Source organism: Aspergillus bombycis (assembly GCF_001792695.1).
Source record: "Aspergillus bombycis strain NRRL26010 chromosome Unknown contig00001, whole genome shotgun sequence".
NCBI lineage: Eukaryota > Fungi > Ascomycota > Eurotiomycetes > Eurotiales > Aspergillaceae > Aspergillus > Aspergillus bombycis.
Genome location: NW_019170003.1, coordinates 1016867 through 1039996, shown reverse-complemented (window position 1 = coordinate 1039996; position 23130 = coordinate 1016867). Strand labels below are relative to the sequence as shown.

General features: G+C 51.2%; 7 protein-coding genes across 7 annotated transcripts; 3 read left to right on the top strand and 4 right to left on the bottom strand.

Moving 5' to 3' along the window:
* Positions 1-996: 996 nt before the first annotated feature.
* Positions 997-1679, bottom strand: ABOM_000373 (uncharacterized protein; the record flags this gene model as incomplete). Its single annotated transcript, XM_022527503.1, has 2 exons — positions 997-1220; positions 1274-1679. 2 exons carry the CDS (start codon positions 1677-1679, stop codon positions 997-999), a joined length of 630 nt encoding a protein of 209 aa, XP_022394802.1.
* Positions 1680-4312: 2633 nt separating this feature from the next.
* Positions 4313-5266, top strand: ABOM_000372 (facilitator of iron transport 3 precursor; the record flags this gene model as incomplete). Its single annotated transcript, XM_022527502.1, has 1 exon — positions 4313-5266. One exon carries the CDS (start codon positions 4313-4315, stop codon positions 5264-5266), a length of 954 nt encoding a protein of 317 aa, XP_022394803.1.
* Positions 5267-5999: 733 nt separating this feature from the next.
* ABOM_000371 (glycoside hydrolase family 115 protein) lies at positions 6000-8956 on the bottom strand (the record flags this gene model as incomplete). Its single annotated transcript, XM_022527501.1, has 2 exons — positions 6000-7805; positions 7859-8956. 2 exons carry the CDS (start codon positions 8954-8956, stop codon positions 6000-6002), a joined length of 2904 nt encoding a protein of 967 aa, XP_022394800.1.
* Positions 8957-13817: 4861 nt separating this feature from the next.
* Positions 13818-15299, top strand: ABOM_000370 (uncharacterized protein; the record flags this gene model as incomplete). Its single annotated transcript, XM_022527500.1, has 2 exons — positions 13818-13869; positions 13924-15299. The coding sequence occupies 2 exons, from the start codon at positions 13818-13820 to the stop codon at positions 15297-15299; spliced, it is 1428 nt and encodes a 475-aa protein (XP_022394801.1).
* A 182-nt stretch (positions 15300-15481) lies between these two features.
* On the bottom strand, positions 15482-16828 carry ABOM_000369 (acyltransferase family protein; the record flags this gene model as incomplete). The annotated part of the gene is made up of 1 exon (XM_022527499.1): positions 15482-16828. The coding sequence occupies one exon, from the start codon at positions 16826-16828 to the stop codon at positions 15482-15484; it is 1347 nt and encodes a 448-aa protein (XP_022395027.1).
* A 1135-nt stretch (positions 16829-17963) lies between these two features.
* Positions 17964-19907, top strand: ABOM_000368 (class I adenylate-forming enzyme family protein; the record flags this gene model as incomplete). The annotated part of the gene is made up of 4 exons (XM_022527498.1): positions 17964-19100; positions 19163-19251; positions 19300-19424; positions 19477-19907. The coding sequence occupies 4 exons, from the start codon at positions 17964-17966 to the stop codon at positions 19905-19907; spliced, it is 1782 nt and encodes a 593-aa protein (XP_022395026.1).
* A 269-nt stretch (positions 19908-20176) lies between these two features.
* ABOM_000367 (brain chitinase and chia) lies at positions 20177-21913 on the bottom strand (the record flags this gene model as incomplete). Its single annotated transcript, XM_022527497.1, has 5 exons — positions 20177-20309; positions 20369-20462; positions 20519-21104; positions 21153-21666; positions 21720-21913. The coding sequence occupies 5 exons, from the start codon at positions 21911-21913 to the stop codon at positions 20177-20179; spliced, it is 1521 nt and encodes a 506-aa protein (XP_022395023.1).
* Between the last annotated feature and the right edge of the window lie 1217 nt (positions 21914-23130).

Sequence of the window (23130 nt, the reverse complement as noted above, 5' to 3'; positions counted from 1 at the left end):
TAGTTGGGTACATGCTCCGAATACTGTCCAACAACAACAGCTGTCTGCCATTATAATGTCGCTCCCCATAACACATGCGAGTCAGCAATAGGGTTGTCGAGAACCCTGGTTAACCGAATATCCGTCGGGTGACAGGCATATATGCGGCAAGCACCTCAAGCGTCACACTGGATATCTTTCACGGGGTAAGTAAAGGCAGTAGATACAGGCAATCAATCAGCGTTAGCGGGATACGTTCCAGCATGGTGGTCCAATATGCCGGGTGTTCGGTAGCATGGGGCTATCTATATCTGCAGTTCCGTCGCTGTTCTGTTGGCTTTTGAAACTACCCAAGTCGCCCAAGGCCATTCCAGAACATCCTAATTGGCCCCTCAACAAGACTGTCCGTATTCCGCGTCATCGCTTTCCACTCTATATTGGGAGGGGGCCAGGGCCTGTCCATGAGCCTAAATGCGTGAGTGTCCGAGGAGGCTACGACGTAACAGTTCACACGGTACTACTCACCCCCCATTCCTTTCCGTGTGATCAAGGATACCCACCTCACAGCTACCTAGTAGTAGCGGAAGCTTGACTCATCCTACTATCTATTTTCATAGTAATTGGCAGTTGAACCTGTGGCGCCCAAAGCATGCATTGTAGAATTGCAATTTTGTTCATGGTTACTTGGCCCTCAGACTGCGGGGTAAAATGCCCTATCAACGACGACATAAGTGTAGTTCTTACAGACGAAGGATTTACAGGGCTATCCTGCATGATACTCTTCCTTCATGGGTCGTTTTGTTGCCGCTATGCACTCTAGGAAAGCTGATCTTTTGACCTCAAATGAGAAGAGGGAACAGAGTGATAATTGGAGCTGGCGCTTGTTGGTACTACCGCGCAATATATCTCGGACGTGTAGAACCCTAGACCACGTCATATTTATGCAGACATCTAGTACTCTGGGCCTGGCATGAAGTAATTGAAGTACACTGACGTGACTCAGTGCGTCCAAACTCCTCAATTCCGCACCTCTCTAACCATAGACGCCAGTCCAGCTGCCGCACTTGCAGAATCACTTCGATCCTCAAATCCAAACTTCTCATAGACAGGTCGACCATCAGTACTTGCATCAATATAAGCAAGAGCCCCTTCTTGGTCAGCCATTTGACATCCCCATCCAATCAGCATGCGAGCAGCACCCATTTTCCGATAGTCGGTATGCGTACCCAGCATATCAAGATCTAGCATGAATGTCAGCGATTCCTGCGAGAGGTACTTCACGTAGAAAGCCCACATACAGAAATTCTTCTTTCCTCCAACCAACCTGGCACGGCCGGCTCCATGTTTCCGATAAATGCGTCGTTACGCTCAGGGTTCATGTCCGGGTGCCATGGGGGAAACCGAGGGCCACGCTCTTCAGCCGTTTCAAGGGACCACTTGGCATATGCTGCAATCCGACCATTCCTGGTATCGACCACCTTGAGATATTTCTCTTGGGGCTTGTGTAGCATGTCGTGGCGATTGGCTTCGTCCCACCATTGTCGTACTCCGGGGGTGTTCGGCCAGATGGCTAGCATCTCTGGGGTATTGAATGCGTTGTACCAGACGTCGATTAACTCGGGAATGTCCTCGAGTGTCGCATGCTCGAGTCTGAGCGGGGATCCCAGGGCCGAGGTGTTTTGTGTTGTGGTTACTGTCATTGTGAAGGGCAGCCTTGGCGACTGGGGATAGACCAGGACTGTACAAGGGTTAAGGAACAGGTCGCAGTAGAGTCACAACCATCCTAGTCCATGGGCGGGGCAGACTCGTGTTTAAATAAGTCTAAAAGTTGGGAGTGGGGCCGCTACCAGGCATGAAGAAATGGGAAAGCAAATGATTTCTGTCGGGTCGCAGTAAAATGTATGTGGCTGGGAGAGGAGCGTAAATTCTTGCATTGGCGGCTCCACATTGTACAGAGTAGGGACTTTCATGCGACTGTGTCTCATCCTGCAAACAATCGGTGAGCAATTTGTCACACGCGACTTGTCACATCTAACAGCACTCACGTTTATCGTACACGGGCTCCTCGTTTCGGTTTCCCACGGGGGATGATTACTACCTAACATCGCTCTTGACACTCCACTAACGTGGTGATGACAGATGAGGCTATTGTCAGGTCTGTCGTTGTATGAGCGTGGCCCTGGATGGCCATGAAGACAGTCGTCCATGTTGTGCAGCATCAATGCAAGGGTTACGTCGCTGAGAAAGCATCAGAGTCGGTGAGACCCCACGAGCTCTCAAGCGCTTCTGGTACATCATTCAGATGAGCAGCACGAACAATGATGCGATATCGCGCATGCAGCTTATTGTGCATGGTCATCGCTAGGACCGTTGAGACCACGTCTGAGGTCAGGCTCACCGACTCGCACGTCTGGCACTGCCCCTTGCGTCCTCCTGGCTGGTATCTCAATCATAACTAGCCGAAAAGTATTCCGCTGTTCTAAATGAGATATCAGACACGGAGGAAGCTTGAATATTTGGTCGTATGCACTAGATTGGCAACCACCCAAGCTCTATAGAGACACATGTGGGTCTGAAATCATAAATTCTGTCGAGCTTCAGTGGGGATGGCTTAGTTCGTTTTCTCGGGGGTTGATGTCTATGAAGGGGGCGCATATATTTACCAGGAGTATATCTAAAATCTATGCATTAATTCCGTATTGGGTGACGAAGATAAACTCGGAACCGAAGGCCGCATTATCATGTAGACAAAGATTCCAGGTACTAGACACACTCAAGAAAGGCACGAGCGAAGTTCTGTTGACATGATATAAAGAGCTCTCAGGATCGTATAAACACTGGACAGTACGCATTTAGGTCACTTTGGTTTGTGTGACCAGCTTGGGTGTATCTAGTGACAGGATATGTCATGTCTAGAGGTCATATCTCAATGGCTCCCCGATGTCCAGTCAATGAACGAATTTTTCCACTTCCTCCTGTTCCGGTGAAGTTGCGCAGTCACACAGCAAGCCAGTGGGGCGTTGCATCCCCCGATCTGTCAAGTCACAGCTTGACATTCTAGAATAAACTATCCCGCGATTTTCGAATGGGTCCCGGGCCGTTGTGAGACTTGGCTACTATTTATATACATCAGTGTGGGTCGTATGGATCCCATGGGGAAGGCTGATTAGAGACTGCAATGGGATGATCGATCTTAAGTTCATGCAGGGAGCCAGCGCAAAGTGTTTATTATTAGAGGTAGGGCATTTCACGATGCTAGGACTCCGTAGTGGGTGAGGACTAATGGACTATATTAGCGTTGGAATCAAGGATCCAATCGTTGCAGAACCGATGACGATCCGTGCACATGCCCATCCCTCAAAGAACGCAAGCGACAGGGTTGTTCGGATTCCTGTAGCATGCTCTTTGGCTGGGCTCATGTACAGTCGTGAGTCAACTGGTTAACTTGACTACCAAGTTAACTTGACAACATTACTAAGCGGAGTTGCCGGGCCATCTTGAGATGGTCTTGGACGCGTGAGGCCGACTATTTATATCGCTGGAACACATTCCTACGTCTTTCAATTATCGTAGCTGCAACAGGTGCAAGGCGCAGTTTCACACTAAAGGCCACCCTCTCCATTACTGACCACGTCGAAATGATCCTAATTTCGAGCCTGGAGATTGCGGTGAAACAAACGAGGTGGTCGGCTGGCGATAGGAGGGAATCCGGGCGCACTAGCAAGGAGATCGGCTGTTGAGATTGACAGCATTCGCCAGCAAGGAACTGTTAGCGGAGACTGTCGGTGGGGCAGAGGAGCATTTGTGGTTCCTGGGCTAAATTCTTTTCCTTGTCCGCGAGTGGAGGTTCCTGCTCGGAGATAATGGGATACCGTGGCGTGCAGAGAGCAGATGCAGCCACGGGGCAGTAGGTCGGGTTGCCCGTGACCTGTAGATCAAGGGTTAAGAGACGATAGCAGGATCATGACCGTGCTGATCAAGCCATACTTACTATGGGACGGGGGGTTGGAAGCAGACCAGATGAAGGTGCGATCCGAAGCCGCGTCTTCCGCGTGGCTGTTGAACTCCACTCTCGATCGCCGAGCCAATCAGCGGCGGTCCGGCCAATAAAAATAACTGTCAGCCCTAAAGTTGGTCGTTGAGCACGTACGACGCCAGTCACCGTAGACGAAGAAAATTTTAGCATCATTTAACTCCAGATCGCGAGTATTTGAAGTCGCGTCATGTTTGTTCACACGAGCCATGCGAAATATTGCTTGCTCCCCGCTTCACCTCTCTTTCTCCTGACCCCTTTCCCGTCCCCTTAATCCACCTGGATCGAGACGCCGTCAATATGCGAATACAATCTTTGGTCGTACTGGGAGCGGTCTTCTCGGGCGCTCTTGCTCACGCGGAATCCGCTGCTGAACGGGCACCGAAATGGCCTTCCACCACAACTACCCCCGTCGTGGCGCCAACACCCGCAATACTCCGAGGCCATAATGGCCGAACGAACCAACCCTATGAACATGGCTTGCTTCTAGAAAAGCGAGATTCAACTACGGAAGATGCTGCAACCACCGCAGAGGACGCCACCAGTACGACAGAAGAGGCAGCAACAACAACGACGACGGAGGCGACCACGCAGGCTGATACCACCACTGCCCCAACAACCACCGAGGCAACGACGACAACCGACGATGCTACGACTACGACGGAGTCCTCTACAACGACCAGTTCGAGCACAACTAGTTCCACAACCTCAACAACCTCCACAGCCTCGACCACATCCTCCACCTCCCAATCTACGAGTAGCATGTCAACCACCACCACAAAGAGCACATCGACCACCGCCACAAAGACCAGCTCAACGTCCACTGCGACAAGCACAACTAGTGCTGAAATGCGGGAATACAATCGTCGTGGACACATAGCTGCCATTATTACTTTCAGCATCTTGGGGGCTATCTTCTTCGGTTATGGGTTCCTCCACTGCTACTTGGAATCACGCAAAAGGCGCCAGATTGCAGCGAGAAAGGCGGCTGCCGAGGCCGGGTCAGACCACCCGTTGGTGGCATTGAATGAGAATGCCAAGTCACAAAGTGAAGTCAACTTTGACCGGTCATCTATGATGTTCGCTTCTCAGTCGCAATCCCGCACGGACTTGTCTTCCATGGCTCAACAAGGTGCCGCTGCCCAGGGGTATAGCTACACGGCGCGACCGTCATCGCTGGCCGTCAGTGAGACACGCCATCAAAGTCCGACAGCAGGTCCGCCCTCCAATAACCCCCAGGGAAACTTCATCTGAGGAGAGCAACACTCGAGAACCTCGACTTTTATCAACCTGCGGACGTCCTGTTCGACATAATGTGTGATACGATACTCACGCCATTTCCACTTGCACAAACGCTCTCGGATCAGCGATGTACTATTATATCCAATTTTCTTCCTAGTCTGCTATTCTCGGTTGCGTTTGTCTCTCACATGATCCTTTGTTTTCAAGGACTCGAGTTATTAGCAACCCAGATATCCCATGTATATAGCTTTGCCATCCTCGGAACTATAAATGCAATAGGCTGCACGAATATTTGTGAAACAATTAAGCCCCCCCGATGTTTTCCAGATTATTTTTGTCCGCACCAAAGTTAGCACCCACTGCCCCCTCTGAAACCCAAAGCTCTCATACAAATCAGATAGTCTGATGATAAGAGAGAAATACCAAGGGGATTTTAATTTAGTTGAAATGAGTAACCGATAGAAGCGCTCACTGATATATACTGTAATATATACCTACTACCTCTGCAAAGTGAAGGTCTCATTTTGGTACAATTAGATAGGATTAATACTACTTAGTGCTCCTACTACCATCTCGTAAACCTATCTATACTACTATGGGCTAGTGTTAGATATTGAAAGTTAACCCAGAATCCACTATATAGACATCTGAGCGCTAGCTATTATTAACACAAGTCGATGAAGGTTTTTCTAGTGGAAAGACAAATTTCAATCCTACATAGCTTCTCTGCTCGACTATCTGAATCCTAAACCCTCATGCTCTCCGGTGGCCCCAGAGCAGAAGCCTGATAACCGCCCATATCAAGGACAACCTTCTGCAAAACGACACCCGGTTCAAGAAGCCAAAGAGCCAGCTCATGCTCTCCAACCCCAACTACACCGTCAAGTTCAACAGCCGATGTCCACCCGTTTTCCACGACCGCTGTTGCCCACGCTTGCTCTTCCTTATACGGCGGGACAGACGACACAGGCCGGACCGTCACTGGCACGGCCCCATCTAGCGAATATGCAAATTTGATCCAGCGGGTTGGGTCATGATTGTGTGAGGCACCCAGGCTGACGATTAGTCTCGCGCTCGTGGACGAGGTCGTGGTGTAAAGAGAGTATCGTAATGCGGGCCCCGTATTGGGGTCCTGGGTGCCAATGGTCACGGGCCATGGCTTTACCGCCGAGATTGTCCGTCCGTAATGTGGGATATTGACGTAAGAGACGCCGTTGCTGGTCTCTGCGACTTGGTAGTGGCTGGCTTCAATGGAGATGACGCCATTCGACTCGATGAAGCCGGTGAAGGTGGATGGTACGGTGGTTTTGTTGAGTGGGAGGATGAGAGTTGCAACTGATGTATCGCTGGAGCGGACGATTAGCTCGACGTAGGATAGACCGGGGTTGACGGAGTTCCAATCAACCGTGATCATGCTCCGCACGTCTGAGGTGTTCTTGGACGCGGATAGAGAGCCCTCGTTGTTCGAGACCGTCACGTGGGATGCGTTAGAGGAGATCGAGTATGGGATTGTCTGGTTTTGCCTTGCAAAGATATCGATATATCGGGTCTCATTAGGCGGCATATAGGGGTCCATGGAGAGAAGGACGAGCCGGTCAGGTTCCGGGTACGTTGTGCGATAGTGCTGGATGGCAACTCCCATGGCTTCAGTGCTCTCGGATGTTCCCGTGTAGTTTAGGCCAGGCATAACATTGGTGTTATTAGCCGGGTCGCTCCAGGAAGTGTAGCCGATGTGAACCTGGTTCATGACTGGGTTCCACTTGCCTCCCTTCAGACCATGATATCGCTGTGTGATTTCGTCGTCCTCGGTAAAGAGATCGTGTACCTCTTGGGCGAGGTAGTTCGCACTGATGCGACCCTGCTGGTAGTATAGCCCATTCAACGCAGCCTTGGTGTAGAGGTCCACTATGGTCTTACCAGCCAACACTGGATGGAGAATCATCTCGAAGAACGGAGTTCGAGTGGCCGCATCTAAAGAGGAGTACACATTCTGCGCCTGGAGAAGCAGGTCTTGCCATTGAGCCAGATTAGTCTCCGCCTCATCATAGTAACTAGTGCTAAATGCGAAAGGCAGCTGACTGAGCAGTTCGTATTTGCGGCGTGCGACGAGTATCCCATATTGATTTAATATGTCTGCTGTTCGGTCAGCTACCCGCTCGTTGAACTCTCGGACGGCCCATTGCTTGAGCCAGTCAGTAGTGGATTCTGTGCTGTCAAAGCGATCCATGTCGTACGCCATGTCCATGAAATGTGTCAGAGGGGCTTCAAGGCCCTTTATGTCGCCGACGTTTGCAATCCATATCTGCCGAGCGTTCCTATGATAGGCAAGATGCATCTGCTCCCACGTCTTGACGAGCTGGATTGTATTGATCCACTTGTAACTGCGTGGGCTGCCGACGTAGTCAAAATGGTAGTACACACCGGCTCCGGCCGCACGATCAGTCTCATTTGCGAGGGGAATTCGAATCAGATTGCCGGAGTTATCATCGGTCCAGAGTAGTGTGACAGAGTCGGGCACTTTCATGCCTGCCGCGTAGTAGTCACTGACTTCCTGTGCGTAGATCGTTAGTTGCATGGCGCAATTCCATGCATTGAAAAACTAACCTTGTAGAGCACCCAAGTCTGCGGAATACTAAGGGGGTCGCTCGTGTTAAAGGCATCTAGTAGCAGAGACTGTTGGACCCCGATCAGCTCCTCCAGATCATCGGCTGTCAAGGTAGGAGATGCCACATCTCCTTCTCCTCGCATACCCATCGTCCACATTGTGTCCCAGCCTTTGGCCCGATCAATTCCTTCCTGGAAAAAGGTCTTGATATTGGCCTGGTTGTCGCCCCAGTCCCATTCGCCCTCCAGGTATGTTTTCTGCTCCTGCTCAGATCGAGCCATGGGCTCATGGTGGCTCGTCCCCATAATTACTCCATACTCATGCGCAATTGCACCGCTCTCAGCGTCGTCGACGTAGAACATCTTGCCCCACATCGCGGGCCAGAGGTAGTTTCCCTTGAGGCGGAGGCACAGCTCAAACACGTGTCGGTAGAAGTCGCTATTGAATTTATCGCCGAATTTCTCGCTTACCCAGCCCGACAGCGCTGGCGACTCGTCATTGATAAAGAAACCGCGATATGTAACTGATGGCGATTTCTGAACCTTCCCCTCAGGAGACACCCAGATCCCTGTCTTGGTCTTCACGGGGACATCTGCCCACCAATACCAAGGTGAGATACCCATCTGCTCTGAGATGTCATAGAGACCATAGATCGTTCCACGGCGGTCACTGCCTGCAATGGCTAGCGCCCAGGTCACATTGTCAAAGGGGTTATGCACGATTTGCGACGTGTATGATTCCCATTTGTCTTGAACCTGGGAGACATCCAGCTTGCCATCGGAAACGAGGCTATCGATCAGCGACGAGTGCCCTACTGTCCCTGCAATGATTACAGGTTCTCCAGCAGCGGAGCCGGGACCATCAGTGTCCACGACTGAAACTGTGCCGTTGACGCCAAGCACACGTCCAAAGTCCAGGGCGAGATCCCGTGCTGCTCTCGCGACCCCAATAACATCATCCTGGGCGGTCCATATGACCGGGGCAACTGATTGATCTGCAAGCTTGAACTCACTTTCGCCGGAGTTGAACAGGAGATATGCTTGGACCCTAGGAAGCAGCGCCAGCAACACGACAGGAATTGTGGAAACTATCATCATAGTCACTCATAGAGCAGCTTGCTCAGCCATGCAGGTCTTGCAAAGATGCAATGATTGCGGGCTCTCTGGTCTTCATCTGTCCTGCGTGTCTCTTTTATGCACCCCATGAAGTAACATGATTCCGGCTAATTCATCTGACGATGGGTGCATTCAGGCTAATCCCGTTCCCCATTGAAATTTGTTTCAGACGGGTCCCGAAAACTTCCATCAGTCTTGCGTACCATCCTGTCTCTTTTCAATTGCCCAGCGGTTGGCGTCTGCAAGCCAGCCAAACACCGACGGTTGGAAGTCGGCTACTGATGGGAATTGCCGTTATTGTCGAAGCAATCTGGTTACTTCTGAACCTTCTTCAGATAGCCCCAGATTCAGGCTGATTAGCGGAAGGGCTAGCCTGAACGGTTTGGATCCCTGATTGACGGATTTGCTTAACGTTCACGGACAAATCATTCCGCAATATATGATTTACCAAAGGGATCCCCCCGGATTTCAAGTGATGCAGTCAGGGATCCTATTCCATGCCAAGGGTAACATCCTTTAGAGTCCGGGCCCTTTTCAGACCTTCAGTACTCACGTAACCACCTCGTAAATAAGATATGCACTCTTTTTCTACACGCAGTTCGTCTAGTGAGAGCCAGTGGCTTCCCTTAGCATGATGTAACAAACCTTATTCAGCATTTTAGAAAGTTTACAACTTAAGGCGATCACTTTGTGACCATGACTCAATGCTGTCCTCATAAGAGAAAAGGGAGCCCCTGATCAGCCGCCGTAATGAGCCAGGGCTTTGATCCCAAAGGCCATCACCAAGCCGTAAAGGTTACCTTCAATTTCAGCTAACATGTTGAGTGTAACGCAAAACTTCGTTCAGTCTACATTTCATGCACATGAAATGATAACATGGCACTCTGGTATCAGGATGTCGACTGGGCCCTATCATTGGGCGCAACATTCCGTCTTTTGACCTCGGCAATGACCCTTGTCAGTGTCCCGCGACTATCCCAGCCCCAACCTCGGACAACCTACCTAGAACACCACTTAGCTGGGTAAATAAGTACAGATGGGGCACCAGGACACTAGTTCTACTTACATGTGGCTAGTGTTAGCACACGACGCCGGGCGACATGTACACACCGTGCCATTTTCTATATTACTTAATCCATAAAACTTGAGTAAACACAGCCAACGGACACGTCGTAGATTGCAAAATCTCTAAAGATCTTTCGTGGCAAACGGCATATGCCAAAGACGTAGTCAACGCCCGCAAATATATGCTATTCACCCATTACTTGTCCACATCCCGTTGTTGGTAGAAGCCTTCTATCTTCACTGTTTCCCCTTGCGTGTCTTGATATCTCCAGTTCAATATCGGTAGATTCCCGCACGTCATCCTCATCAATTGCCAAACAGCGTTCAACCTGACTGAACTCCTTACATGCCAAAGGTAACTGTGCCAAGTACGTTCGGCCTAGACCAAGTCTTCCTTCTCATCTCCTTATTAGACAGCTTGAGGGGACGGTCATCTCTCACAACCTTCGGACGTGACGTATCCTGGTCTTGTGCTGCTGATTCATTGGGTTCGTTGATAGGCCGTGACGGCAGGCTATGGGCGTCCATCTCTTTGGTGGGACGGAAGCACATTTTAGAAGCGATGGTGGATATGAGGCGATGAGAGTCAAAGACTGCTCTTTTTGAGGTTTGCTCGCTCCGGTATGGTAGGCACGAATTAAGGTCTTGTTTGACAAAAATGGAAGTCTCCCAGTAAATAAGAGCAGTGGTTTGTTCGGGACTGTGACTATCTATTGAAATTGGCTATTCCAGATGCATTTATACTTGCAATACCTCCCAGTGTGTTGCTTTACGTCATCTGGACATTGGAGCATCCAGTGCCCTTGTAGCCGAATCATCGGCCGGTCTAATTGTGTACAATGCGTTGCCAAGCCAGCATCATGGGTATAAGCAGCGAATTAAGGTGATCGATATGGTGGGCCTGTTGCCCGGGAATGGGGCAGAAGACAAGCATTTGGCTTGGCAATACGACCTATATCCATCTAAATCTCTAGCTGTTGTATTAGAAGCAACTGACCCGAGGGACGGTGCAGCACACTGTCAAGGAATAGCCTTGTCACACCAATACACGCCCGACAAAACTGAAGCCTGCATGTCCGATCCGATTTTGGACGACAAGTACTTATCCAAGGGAAGCCTTCAACATAGCCACATGCTGCCTCTAACGTGGCCATCTCTGATTGTGATCTTTCCCCACATCGTAGAGCCTGGTCTTGGCATAGAGGAGCAGAAATCCACAAGCTTGAGACATTAAGCCAGAGTGCAGGTGTCCTTGGTGTAGCATCTCACCAGCGTATTAGGATGGCAGACAAGCTTGAGGTTCTCTCTTTGTGAACGCTTTATTTTCAATCTTCGGTCGTTCTCTACCAGAATAAGTCCCATCATTCCTTTCGGAATCAGTGGTACAACAGAACACAAGGGGCCCGGGCTTACAGAATGAAGTACGAAGCTAGTTGTAGGACAAAGATTTACTGTGAGTCCTCGAGTAGATAAGTATCCTACAGTTACCCTGTACCTTGACACGCTAAACTACCTATTATAGCTGCCGAAATTTTTCAATTCGCTGACAACCATCATGTCTTCCATCTCACAAATTATTCCTCAAGCACCGGAGTGGAACTGACTTGAATAGTGATGTAACTTTTCTTATCCATATTAACCGCTCCCCGTGTTTAACCGGTAAGAGGCTCATATATAATGTCCATGGCAGCAGGTGTTTTGTATACGGCCTCCACAAAAGATATCCCCTCTGATTCTCTTTATTGTTAAACAGAACTGTCACGGTATGCCGCAACTGAGCATATTTGTATGATATCGTTTATCCTGCTGGAAATTGTAGCCTCACTATTACAGAGTATAGTTACATTAGGACATTTTTATACCTTCCTTTTTTCTTCTGTATGTTTTAGCGGTACATGGAGAAGCGTATAACAGCACTTACTATCGTTGTACTTTCGCCTTTCCATGAACAGATGGGATACTACATGTTATCAAAACATCCGGACCTGATCATCCTATCTTAAGTGTCTTTTTTTGCAACAATGATTGTTTCTGGTGGTAATAAGACATATTGTCTCCACGGGACATTCTCGCGGACGGTCACAAAGAGTCATGAAAGGAGGAGAGACGAGGCTTTAAGTATTCTTCATAAGACCCCTGAGAACGCATGATTTCATTTCAATGAATATAGGGTATTTAAAGTTTTCGTCTCTTGCCGATAGATATGACGGAAGAAGGAGTGTATGATATTCGGAAACTGGGAAACACAGATTGCTTTTTGTCAACCCTAGTCGTCGAGTTCTCCGATACATGATCATCCTGTGAACTTAGACCTACCTAGGGCACAGAAAGAGCTTGCATGTACGGACGGATGTGTCAATTATGGTATTCTGTCTGAAGTTTAGCGAGTATACTATACTACCTGGATGGAACTGAGTGCTTATATCGGGGTCTTCTGTAGCAAGTCGAATAGCTGAGAGAATGAACGAAAGAGCTGCACCTCCTATCCTGCCTCACTCGCTGGGGGTTATCTGAGTAAGTAGACTAAGCCTGTTGAGATCACCCGTCCGGCATAATAAAACTGCTGATCATACATATTGATACTGACTTCGCTTTTCGCGAAACATCCCTTCTACGGGTGGGGAGAGATACCGAGCCGTAGTGGATGATCAGGAACCATTGAGAAAAAGCATAACTGCTCCATATTGGGGTGTCTTTGTTCCATGGCACTGGCCTAGGGGTGAGAAGCTGCTTTTAGCAAAACTATTCAGGTCTCTCTTCTTATCGAACTATCTCTGATGGATAGTAAGCTTGAGCGGCATCTCATGATTTCTACAAACCTTACGGTCGAAGGACCTCTCTCTTTCGAGAATTATTTGCTTTTTAATAGATTGACTAACTACTTACTGTCAAATCGTAGACTGTGATGGCAAAGGAGGACTATCCTTGCTCATATTGATGGCGCCGGATTGAAAACACCCCGGTCCAATGTTTTCGCTTTCAATCCTACGATTCTAACTCCTGGCTCCTATTTATGCTGTACTTAGCAAGTGATCCCCATTCCAACAGACACCCCGTCGTTATGTTATAGAACTGTGTAGAGGGAGTGCCACAGACAGCACTCCGCATATAAAAACCTGGCGGGTCCCTCTTGGCGACGGGATTATGCTTTACGGCCAGATGCATCTCCGGACAACCGGTTTGTCTTCCTATGTGATCCGGGACATGAGATCTCATGACTCGGAGGCACTTCAGACGGCCAAAAAAAAGGGCTAGCTGAACAGAGTTGCATGCAGAGTAGTGGAGATGTTTGAGAAAACCCCTGGCGCCTTCCCGCTTATTGGAGGAACCACCAACCGGTCGATGAGGGTTCGTATTCGGCAATTCTAGCCCACAGACCAAGACAAACGAGCATTGGCAAAGGTGCAGTCTGGCCAGAATTAGGTTGTTTCCGGATTACTGTGATTGTCAATCCAACTGCATTCTCGCCAATCATTGCAAGCAGGATATATCGCACCTGCAGTAGGGTACCATTGCAGACAATATTGGGTGTGATTTATGTATGCAGTCTCGAAACAAGACCAATAGATCTCCGTAGTATGTCTCAGATATTCTCATTTGAAGTCCACTATTACCGTGAAGAGCTGAGCTGAGCTGAGATTTTAGTCTTCTGGCCTCTCCACTTTTACGATCCCCGATCGAGGTTATAAACTGAACTCTGGTGCCGAAAATATCAGTCTTTCGTTCGTCTGCCCATCTTGCTTGACACTGCGTTTCGTCGTCCCGAATCAGGCTCAAAATGCTGTTCGGGGTAGCTTTCCTCTTCCTGAGAGCTGTCGCCGCCAACCCGGGTTTGTCCAGTCAAACTATCGTGATCCCATAGAGATGCTAACCGTCTGGCACAGTCATACCCAGAGAGGATGGCAGTTCTACTCCCACTCCCACTCCCACTGCTTCACGTAGCATCCCCGTATCCGGGCCTTCCGACGCATGCGCCGCCTCGTCAACAAGTAGCCAGTGGCTCAGCCTCTGCGATACGACTATCTTCTGGCCAACATCAACCAACTACTACTACGGCCCCACCACTGGCCCCGAGGCATCCGTAGTCTCCTGCAACGCCGAATGGGTCGAATACGACGGACGCGCCAGCGGCCTGGAATCCCTCGGCGCAACGTCCACCTCCACCATCTACAGCACCTATGTCACCAGCACGGGGGCCTGCAACACCCAAATCTGGGGCGAAGGCTGGGACGACCCTCACGCGGGCCCAGTGACCACGCTGTGTGACGGGATCCCGCGTGCCCTCGGTCCCCGCGAGTACTCCACCACATATTGGCCTGGCACCGGGCCTTGCAGCTCCTTCGTAGCAACCGAAACCACCACGACGCTCGTCTATCGATCCCCCTCCCCCACGCCCAGCTGCTCGCTCAACTCCCAAGACTGCATCCCCATCTGGCAAACCTACAGCAGCCTCCGCCGGGCCTACTCCGACTCCGTCACCACGTCCATCCCCGGCGACACCAACAGTCCCATCCGCCCCGGCAGCTGCCCAACCACCACGCGAAACTACACCGAGAAGGACCCCTGCACCAACTGCCACTATCTCCCTGGCACCGCGACGCTCTTCTACTGGCCCGTAACCACCACCAACGGCGACCTCTGTCTGCAGAACGGAAGCACCGTCCCGGCCACCCCGACGGGCGACGGCCCCAACACCGCCGTCGTCAACGGCCACACCTTCGTCTCGCCCAGCATCTACGTCTCCTTCACCAGCATCTACGCCCGCAGCAACCAGCGCGCCCACCCCGGCGGCTCCTGCGGCGGCGAGTACGAAGACGTCATCATCTCCGTCGATCCCACCGCCGTGTCCTCCTACCGCAGCCACCTCAACGCAAAATACCCCACCATCGGCACCGCGTACCCCTTCGAGTACGACGAGTTCCAGCCCCACACGGTGGGCAACTACACCATGCCGCTGATCCCCTGGGAGAAGTACCAGGGCGCCTCGCAGTGTCCCTTCCGCGGCGGCAACAAGTGCACCATGATCCGCGATGATTATATGCCCTGGATGGGCATCCCGGAGGGCGTGATGACCCAGATCGATCCCCGATGGACCGAATGCGATCGCAGGTGGTATATCCCTCCCGTGAGCATGGTGCCTCTCGTCGGCGATCTGGAGTCCCTGCCCACTGGCGTCGCCGAGGCCAGCGTCCCGACCCCTACGCCGGCGGTGCCTGAGTCGGGGGTTGCTGCGCCTACGCCGGAGGCTACGTTGTGGTAGTTTTTTTGTCGATGCTAGCGATGGATGTACATACACACCACACCGTCCGTAGTTATTATACATGACTTTTCTCAATACGACGAGCAACATGGCATACAGTACTACCATAAGATAAAATGAGCCCATATATTAAACTCAACCCACAGTTACTAAATACGTAAACTCCGAAAAATAGCTTAGCCTCAGGAAGTCAACCACCTCTCGACCCGCTTCGTCAACGCCACACACTTATTATCCACGTAAATCGTATAATAATGCGCCGCATACACCACCACCGTGCCGAGGATAATCCCCGAAGCCCACCACGCCACATGAAACGACATGGGATCGTTCGCCGTGGCCTCCACGCTGCCCGGGTAGGGGCTCCCATTCGCCAGCAACCAGAGATAGTTTCTCACCGGGTCGCGCCACAGATGATACACGGCCTGGTGCACCAGATACAGCGAGAAGGAGATCTTGCCGAGATACTGCACGGGCCGCGTGTTGAACGGGCGCTGCAGGAGGCGCGACTCGCTGATCGCATAGACCGTCAGGGCGGCACCGACGGACTTCCAGCACCAGTGGATGACCTGCCAGTTGTCCTTCCATTTGGCGGGTTGAAAGACGGATAGGAATTGGTAGCCTGGGGTGAGGTGGCCGTCGTCGCCGAGGCAGAGGAGGTGGTAGCCGAGCAGGAAGGAGATGATGGTTGTCATGCGCGAGAGGGTGAAGTTCTTGCGGTTTAGCAGGCGGCCTTTCCAGTTGGAGGGCGAGAATGGGAACAAGGGGAGTTTTTCCTCCTCGTCGTCCGTGGCGGTGGTTTGCGTTGGGTTGGTTCCGGTGGCGGGGGTGGCTGCTGCTGCGGCTCGTTCGGCAAGCCAGAGGCCCCAGATGAAGCCGAAGATGTCCCAGATGCCGTACCAGAGGAAATAGAGTGCCAGGGGAGGCAGGAACCAGAGCCGCAGCTTTGGTCGCCAGGCGGATAGCGCCATTAGGAGTAGGAAGATGACGTTGGATCCCCGGAATTCAACGGGCATGGTCCACAGCTGGCCGTTGAAACCGCCGTTGTACTCGAAGGCGATGATGTTCAGACTGTCGGCCATGTAGATGAATAGCCATTTGATGTGGGCCCAGGGTGCCGTCCAGGGCTCGAGGCCCTTTAAGAGGCCCTCGTCGAAGGTCCAGTTGTAGAGGTTGAAGAAAAATAGCAACTGGCTGATCGTCGCCATGACCAGCACCGGGAGATAAATTCGAAAGGGTCTCCGCAGCACGGCGGAGGAAATCCGTGTGGAGTATTGCGGACTGGGTCGGGCTTTCAGGATATTAATGGAGATGGCATAGCCCGAGATCACCATGAATAGCGTCACCATCGCATGCGCGGAGAAGAGGATGCGAATGGGAGGCAGCTGCACGAAGCGATGATTGTCCTGCTCAGGGCCCCCCCAGAAGGAGAGGAATGGGTGCCAGACTTCGCCCATGAAATAGTGGTCGAATGCCACGATCGCGGCTGCGACGCCGCGGAGGCCGTCCAGCCATTTAGTGCGCTCCATGCCGGCGCGAGGGAAATTGGTTTCCTTCGCGGTGCGCTGAACGAGGGGTAGATTTACGAGGATGCCCGGCCAAGCTTACATGGGCATAATTCCAAAGAGTGGATGATAGTCCACCGGGACTCCCCAGGGTCCAAAATACGGGCGAGGGGGTGTTAAATGTCACGCCGTGAGGCTGAAAAAGAAGGCGATAACTGGGTCCAGGGGAAAAGTCTGGATCCAGTCTCCTTTTTTAGAATTCGCCCTCGGGATTTTTATGCGGTGGCCCCCAACCTTGCAGAATTAATCTCGTAATGGCGCCAAATAACCACTAGTTCTCGCGCCAGGCTCTCTCCATCGGGACCAATTCTCGAATAATGGGAACTAATTCCAGAGGACGACGGGGCTTATGGATCTTTTCACTCCCTCCGATTGCTCGCTGCCAAAATTTCCTATTTCAGGGAAATTAGGGCTAAGTGGTGCTGCAGCCAATGGTGTGTGATACATCGTATCCACAAGCTGCATCTCTCGTATCCGAGATGAGATGGTCAGCCCGACGGAACAATCGATGGGTCCTCCGAGTGACAAGTGACCAAAGGACAATGCCAAGTAGCAAGTGCCGAAGGGCAGAAACCATGGACAATCTCTCCCCAGATTGATATGAGACCGCCAGGAATGCGGCTCTTGCGCAGATCGCAACCACTTCATGACTGCTTCGCGGTGGAAGGATTTTCTCTGCCCCACTCTCGAGAGACACAACCAATCACATCCCCTGATTCATAGCTGCATATCGACTACATACTCTACTACTACTAGTAGTAGTATAGAGGAGTGGTCGTATGGATACCTGTTCGCAGCATGCTAAAGCGCTAGGCAAAGAAGATTCTGGCTCTCTGATTGCATTTGTATGCAAAGTACAGTTGCATCCACTTACCTCGAAGAATGTCTGTTGCATCAACGTGCAAGGGCGGCGATCCCAAAGAACTCTCTTTACCCGATACGGTATATATATTGACCATCGTGATGCAGGAGAACATCACAGCGCTAAAGACGGGGGGTTACATTCAACCCCGCCACAGTCACATGTAGTCTGAATGGAAAAAAAAAACACAATCTGTTCACTTGGCCCTTTCTCTCCTATCTCTAAAGGCTTCGAAAAATGCTGCAAGTCCCCCGGGAACCGCTCCTCACGCTCCTCTTCCAGGTATGGAAGAGCCATCCCACCAAAACCATCATCCGAGATCTCTCCGACGGATATGAAACCACAGTGGGAGAGTTTTTGAACGACATACTGGTCACACGGGGGCGGATTCTTGAGTCGCTTGCCCCCGAGGTCAAAGTCCGCCTCAGGAGCGCGGATACAGATGTTTTCGTGGGGGTTCTAGTTGGCCCAGGCCATGAATTTGCCGTCCTGGCCTTTGCCCTGTATAGTATCGGTGCTGTCATTGTTCCCCTGTGTAAGCTATTCCCCTCGCCTTTCTCATCCACTGATATCCTTCCTAATACTCATGTGAGCCCATTAGCACCGGCGCTCCATCCCGACGAAGGAAAATACTTCTTAGGGCTATGCAACGCGGCGCTGATAATCACGGTACCGAGCACAAGGAGCAAAGCTGAGGCCATCTCCGACCTCACTGGCATTCCCGCCCTCGAGATCAACGTGACAGAGTTAGTTAGGCCAACAGCTCTTCACTTCGCATTGCAACCGGAAGGAGAGCCCCTGATCAACGCGGACAAGGGCTTTGTGCTTCTCTACACGTCCGGAACTACCGGTACCCCAAAGGGGGTACTGCATTCGCGGCGAGGGGCCGAAACAGCGTACGTTACCAGCATCGAGCTGTTCGGCCTGGGCCCAAGTGACACCTGGGCACATTATTCTCCGGTTCATTGGGCAGCTGGGTGGCTATTCCTGTTTCACACTATTCTGGCCGGTGCATGTCTGGAATTTTGTAGCTCCGTGTTTAGTCCGGATTGGCTGTTGGAGCAGTGGGAAAAGAAGACCGGGCCAGAGGATGGCCTAACGGCTGTATTCCTGGTTCCCTCGGGGCTTCAAGCCGTCGGTGCGAAGCTAGAGGCGGTTCGGAGGGAGGGCCCACCTGAGCGGTATGGCCGTATTCTTCAAGGCCTGAGGGGAATGCGAGTGATCGCCTCGGGAGGTGCGAGGGTGACGCCGGAATTGAGGGATGAGTGGATGGATCTGCGCGGTGGAAAGCCGTTGACGGTCGCATATGGGATGTCTGAGGTGTTGATGTTCGTCGTTGCTGCTGACTGGAACTCAAATGCGGTTCTCCCGATGGTAAGATGATACGTCCTTTGCGCATGATGGCGAGGTTCGTTTAGCTGACCCTAAGAAACAAGGACTGCTGTGGTCGGATCTGTCGCCATGTTGACCTGAAAATCAACGAGGCTGGCGAGATATGCATCCAAACCCCCCCGAGATTCAAAAGGTGAAAGAACCAATCCAATAAATATTTCAAATGACTGACAACCCGAAGGTATATATCAGAAGATCCCACGGTAATGAATGGTATTTTCGATGCCGACGGATACTGGAAAACCGGAGATATGGGTAAACTGGAAGGAGACCAGCTCTACGTCTTTGGTCGGGCGTCTCAGGACAGTAAGTGAGACTGTACTGTTTAGATGCAGTGTCCAGAGATTGACACTTGTAGTTATTCGATTTTCCGGGTGGAAGATCCTCGCACCGGAAGTCGAAAGCGAGCTGGCTAAACACCCACTTGTATCAGAGGCGATCGTCTTTGGCATCCAGGATACCTCTGCCGGCCAGCTCGTTGCTGCGCTTGTGGTCATACGTGGTGATGACTCCGACAAAAATAGCCTAGATCTCCTAGCAGTACGCAGGTGGTTGGCAGTCGAGCGACGGATGAATGCATACAAGTTGCCAACGGTCCTGCGGGTCGTTAGCAAGAATCAAGAGCTGCCGATGACACTGTCGGGAAAATTCATCAAGCGAAAGATCCGAGATATCTTCTTCAACCAAGAAGAACTAGACAGCGATCGGGTCCACGTGCATGACTTTTCGACGCAGGAACCAGACATCGGCGATCGGCCATTTGACTGGGCAGGAATTCAAGCCAAATGAGAAATAGCTACTGATAGTGGAGGATACAAATAGAGATTGAAATATAGACAGCATAGAGTGACGAGCATCTGTACGGTCGAGAAAAATACCACAACAACTGCTCAGTAGCTCACTTGGACTCATGCAACTGCTATCCCAGTCAGATATAACCGCGCGACATCATCTAGTGATACAACGCTTGAATCCAACTAAAATAGTGAAGAAGGAAGAAGAGGAACAGTGCATAGCAATGGCCCATAGACAACGCAGAGGGGGGTTTGGATACAATCTCAATGACCGGACAACGCTTTAGTCATACTCCTTTGCTCGTCGTCCATATCGATGGCCCACGCCATGACCCCTCGTAGTCCTTTCCTGCTGGCGTAGTTAACCTTGATCTTAATGGTCTCGGGATCGTCATATCTGGAGTATCACGACCAGAACATTAATCAGAATCCCAGCAAAGGAATGGAATCACTCACGAAACCCAATTGTCCCCGCCCCATGTTAAGTGCTGGACAGACCCAGCCTGGTCAAACACCGGCGTTGCACCGCCAGATATCACATCATTGATCTCTGTTCAAGACGATGTAGTTAGAACGATGCATCTGGAGTCAAACGTTGTCACGTACCCGTGTGAGACAAATAGCCTGCAGTCTTGACGCATCGTCCCTCTGCTCCCGGACCGGTAAATGTGCAACCAGGTTGCGTGCAACTTGTACTGGCCATTTTTACGCTGCGACCGTAGAAGGCGGTCCCCAAGACAAGTTTACTTGGGGCTACGCCGGCCCGGATGTAGTTCTCTACCCCTTTGTTGACATCGGTCAAGTTCGTATGCCCGGCGGCCTTTTTGTCACTCTCCCATGTACCGTGGATATCATACGCCATGACGTTAATCCAGTCAACAGCCTCAGAGGCTACCTTGAGATCATAGTTCTGCAAGTAATAAGAGGCTAATGGTGCCGCGAACGTCATAACGTATTTGCTTTGGAATACCTCTCGCATCTCCTGCAGAAGCTTCGAGAAATTCTCCTTGTCGGTTGGGTGGCCACCTCTCTCCTCGGCACCAGGGTATTCCCAATCGAGGTCCACACCATCGAAGTTGTATTGAGTCAGAAAGCTAAGCAGGTTTGTGATGAAAGTTTGGCGGCTGGCAGGCGAGGATACCATGGTAGTGAATACCTCGCGGTATGGGCCCGGGTCAGTATGTGTCCAGCCCTAGAAGATTGTCAGCAGGGAGCATGGACGTGGGAAGGGAGTCCCTACCCCAAGAGCAACAAGAACCTTGAGGTTTGGGTTCTTCCTTTTGACGCCCGTGACCTGTTGAAACAAACCTTCTTCGGTATCCGGCATGGGCAGGACTTTATAGGTATCCGGCGCGACAAATCCAAATGAGAAAATGAGATGCGTGAGCGATTCTACAGGGATTTCCTCCGGCTTCATGGTGGCACAGGGCTTGCCCATGTTCCATCCCTGCCAGTAACCGGCGATGACCTTACCAGTGCTGTCTCCTGGGTCGCCCGGTGTTGGTTGGGCGATAGGGGGAGTACTCGGCGAAGTACTGGGCATGGTTGTCGGTTGTGCCGTTGGTTGGAAAATCAGCAGGGAGCTGGATTTTTTGCATGGTCCTTGGCTTGGTGAAGCGCGGCCTAGGGTGGTTTGCTGTTGGCCTGGCTGAGAAGTATCCGGCTGATGGCCTGAAGGATCCTTTGGTGGAGCACAGTTTGATTGGCATCCTGCACCACAGTACTCACGAGTAGTACCGCAGAAGCCCCATTGACTATGTCCCTAGGGTTAACCATATGCACGACAAGGACCAATTCCTGCACATACGAACAGCAGGCATTGCCGGGGCAGGTAGCACCGGGTGCAGCAGCGTCTGCACCACACTCAGCCACAGTACGACCAAAGTGAAGTCGATGATGCATGGCTTTGGCGTGGATGTTATGTACCATGGGGTTGCCAGCAACCTCTAGTACTCCCTGGAGTACAAAGAAACCAATCAAACACTGTAGAAGGAACGACATGATCGAACAGGGGTTCTTTTAAAAGAATGCAAGAAGTGAATGTAGTCCCCGACGTCGCAGACCATCAAAGGGCTTGGAGGAGAGAATTACAGGGCTGGGGTAGACAGCGACTAATATACCTTTGACGCGCTTTAGTCTATAAACCCCCCGCGGACAGAACATGTTCTATCCCACTATGCATATATTGTCACCCCTTCATTTCCGGTGGCTGATGAGGCCCTATGAGCATCCATCTGGTGCGGTAGCACACAATCGAGGCTATCCATTTGGCTTGGCTTGTGAAATGAAGGGTATCACGTATCTCGCATCGCTATTGAGCCAGTGACTCCTGGTATCACCATGAATGACAATATGTGACAGTATTGACTAGACAGTCAGATTTGTTTTTCAATCAATATCCAGGTTCTAACGTCGCAGACTGGAAGAGGATCTCTCGCATCTGGTAGTTAGGGTAGTCACACTCCCCACGTATATTGCCACGATGAAATGAGCCATACACGTGGAGTCACAGAGATTAAAGGGCGGGTCGTGTAACAACGGGATCGACATGACCGTTGCTAGTCCCAGACGAACAAAGAGAGCATGCGATATGTGTGTCGTTACTCGGTTGCACGAAACGGCGCCTCGCTGAACACGTACAATTAGAATGTGCTCTCGGCATTTGGCCTATCCCGTCTAGGTTAACGCCCTGTTCTTGCGTATGAGCCACGCGACGACAGCCCCGGGGCCCTTCGATCGGCCTAGCTCCTTTCTAGGCGAATGCCTAGACGCGTGCCTGGAAATTCTGAGATCCTTGAATGACAATGGAAACGCCCTAATACATGGTTACACCGCCATGTTGAAACTGACCCCCATAGTATTATCCAGCAGCCGCGGTGCATGAGCTCCCGTGCATACTGGAGCACCCAAAGGTGAAGGTCAGATGTATAAGTCATCATTGCCCATGGGGAGGGGAACATGGAAGACGCAGAAAAGGTGCAGGTGAACGAGAACCCATTGTGGCTACATGTTTCATAAATTTTGAAGTTCTGTTGATTCGTTATGAGGACGTAGTTCGGGTCATCTGGTTCTATCAGAAGCGAGTAAGCCTTTGGAAGCGGAAATATGGATGGGACAAAACTCGCCAATGCGACATTGAGTTATGCTCGTATCGTTGGAATCTACCAAAGATGACAACCACAGGCCATCCCCGTCCGCTTACATGCATCTTGAATAAC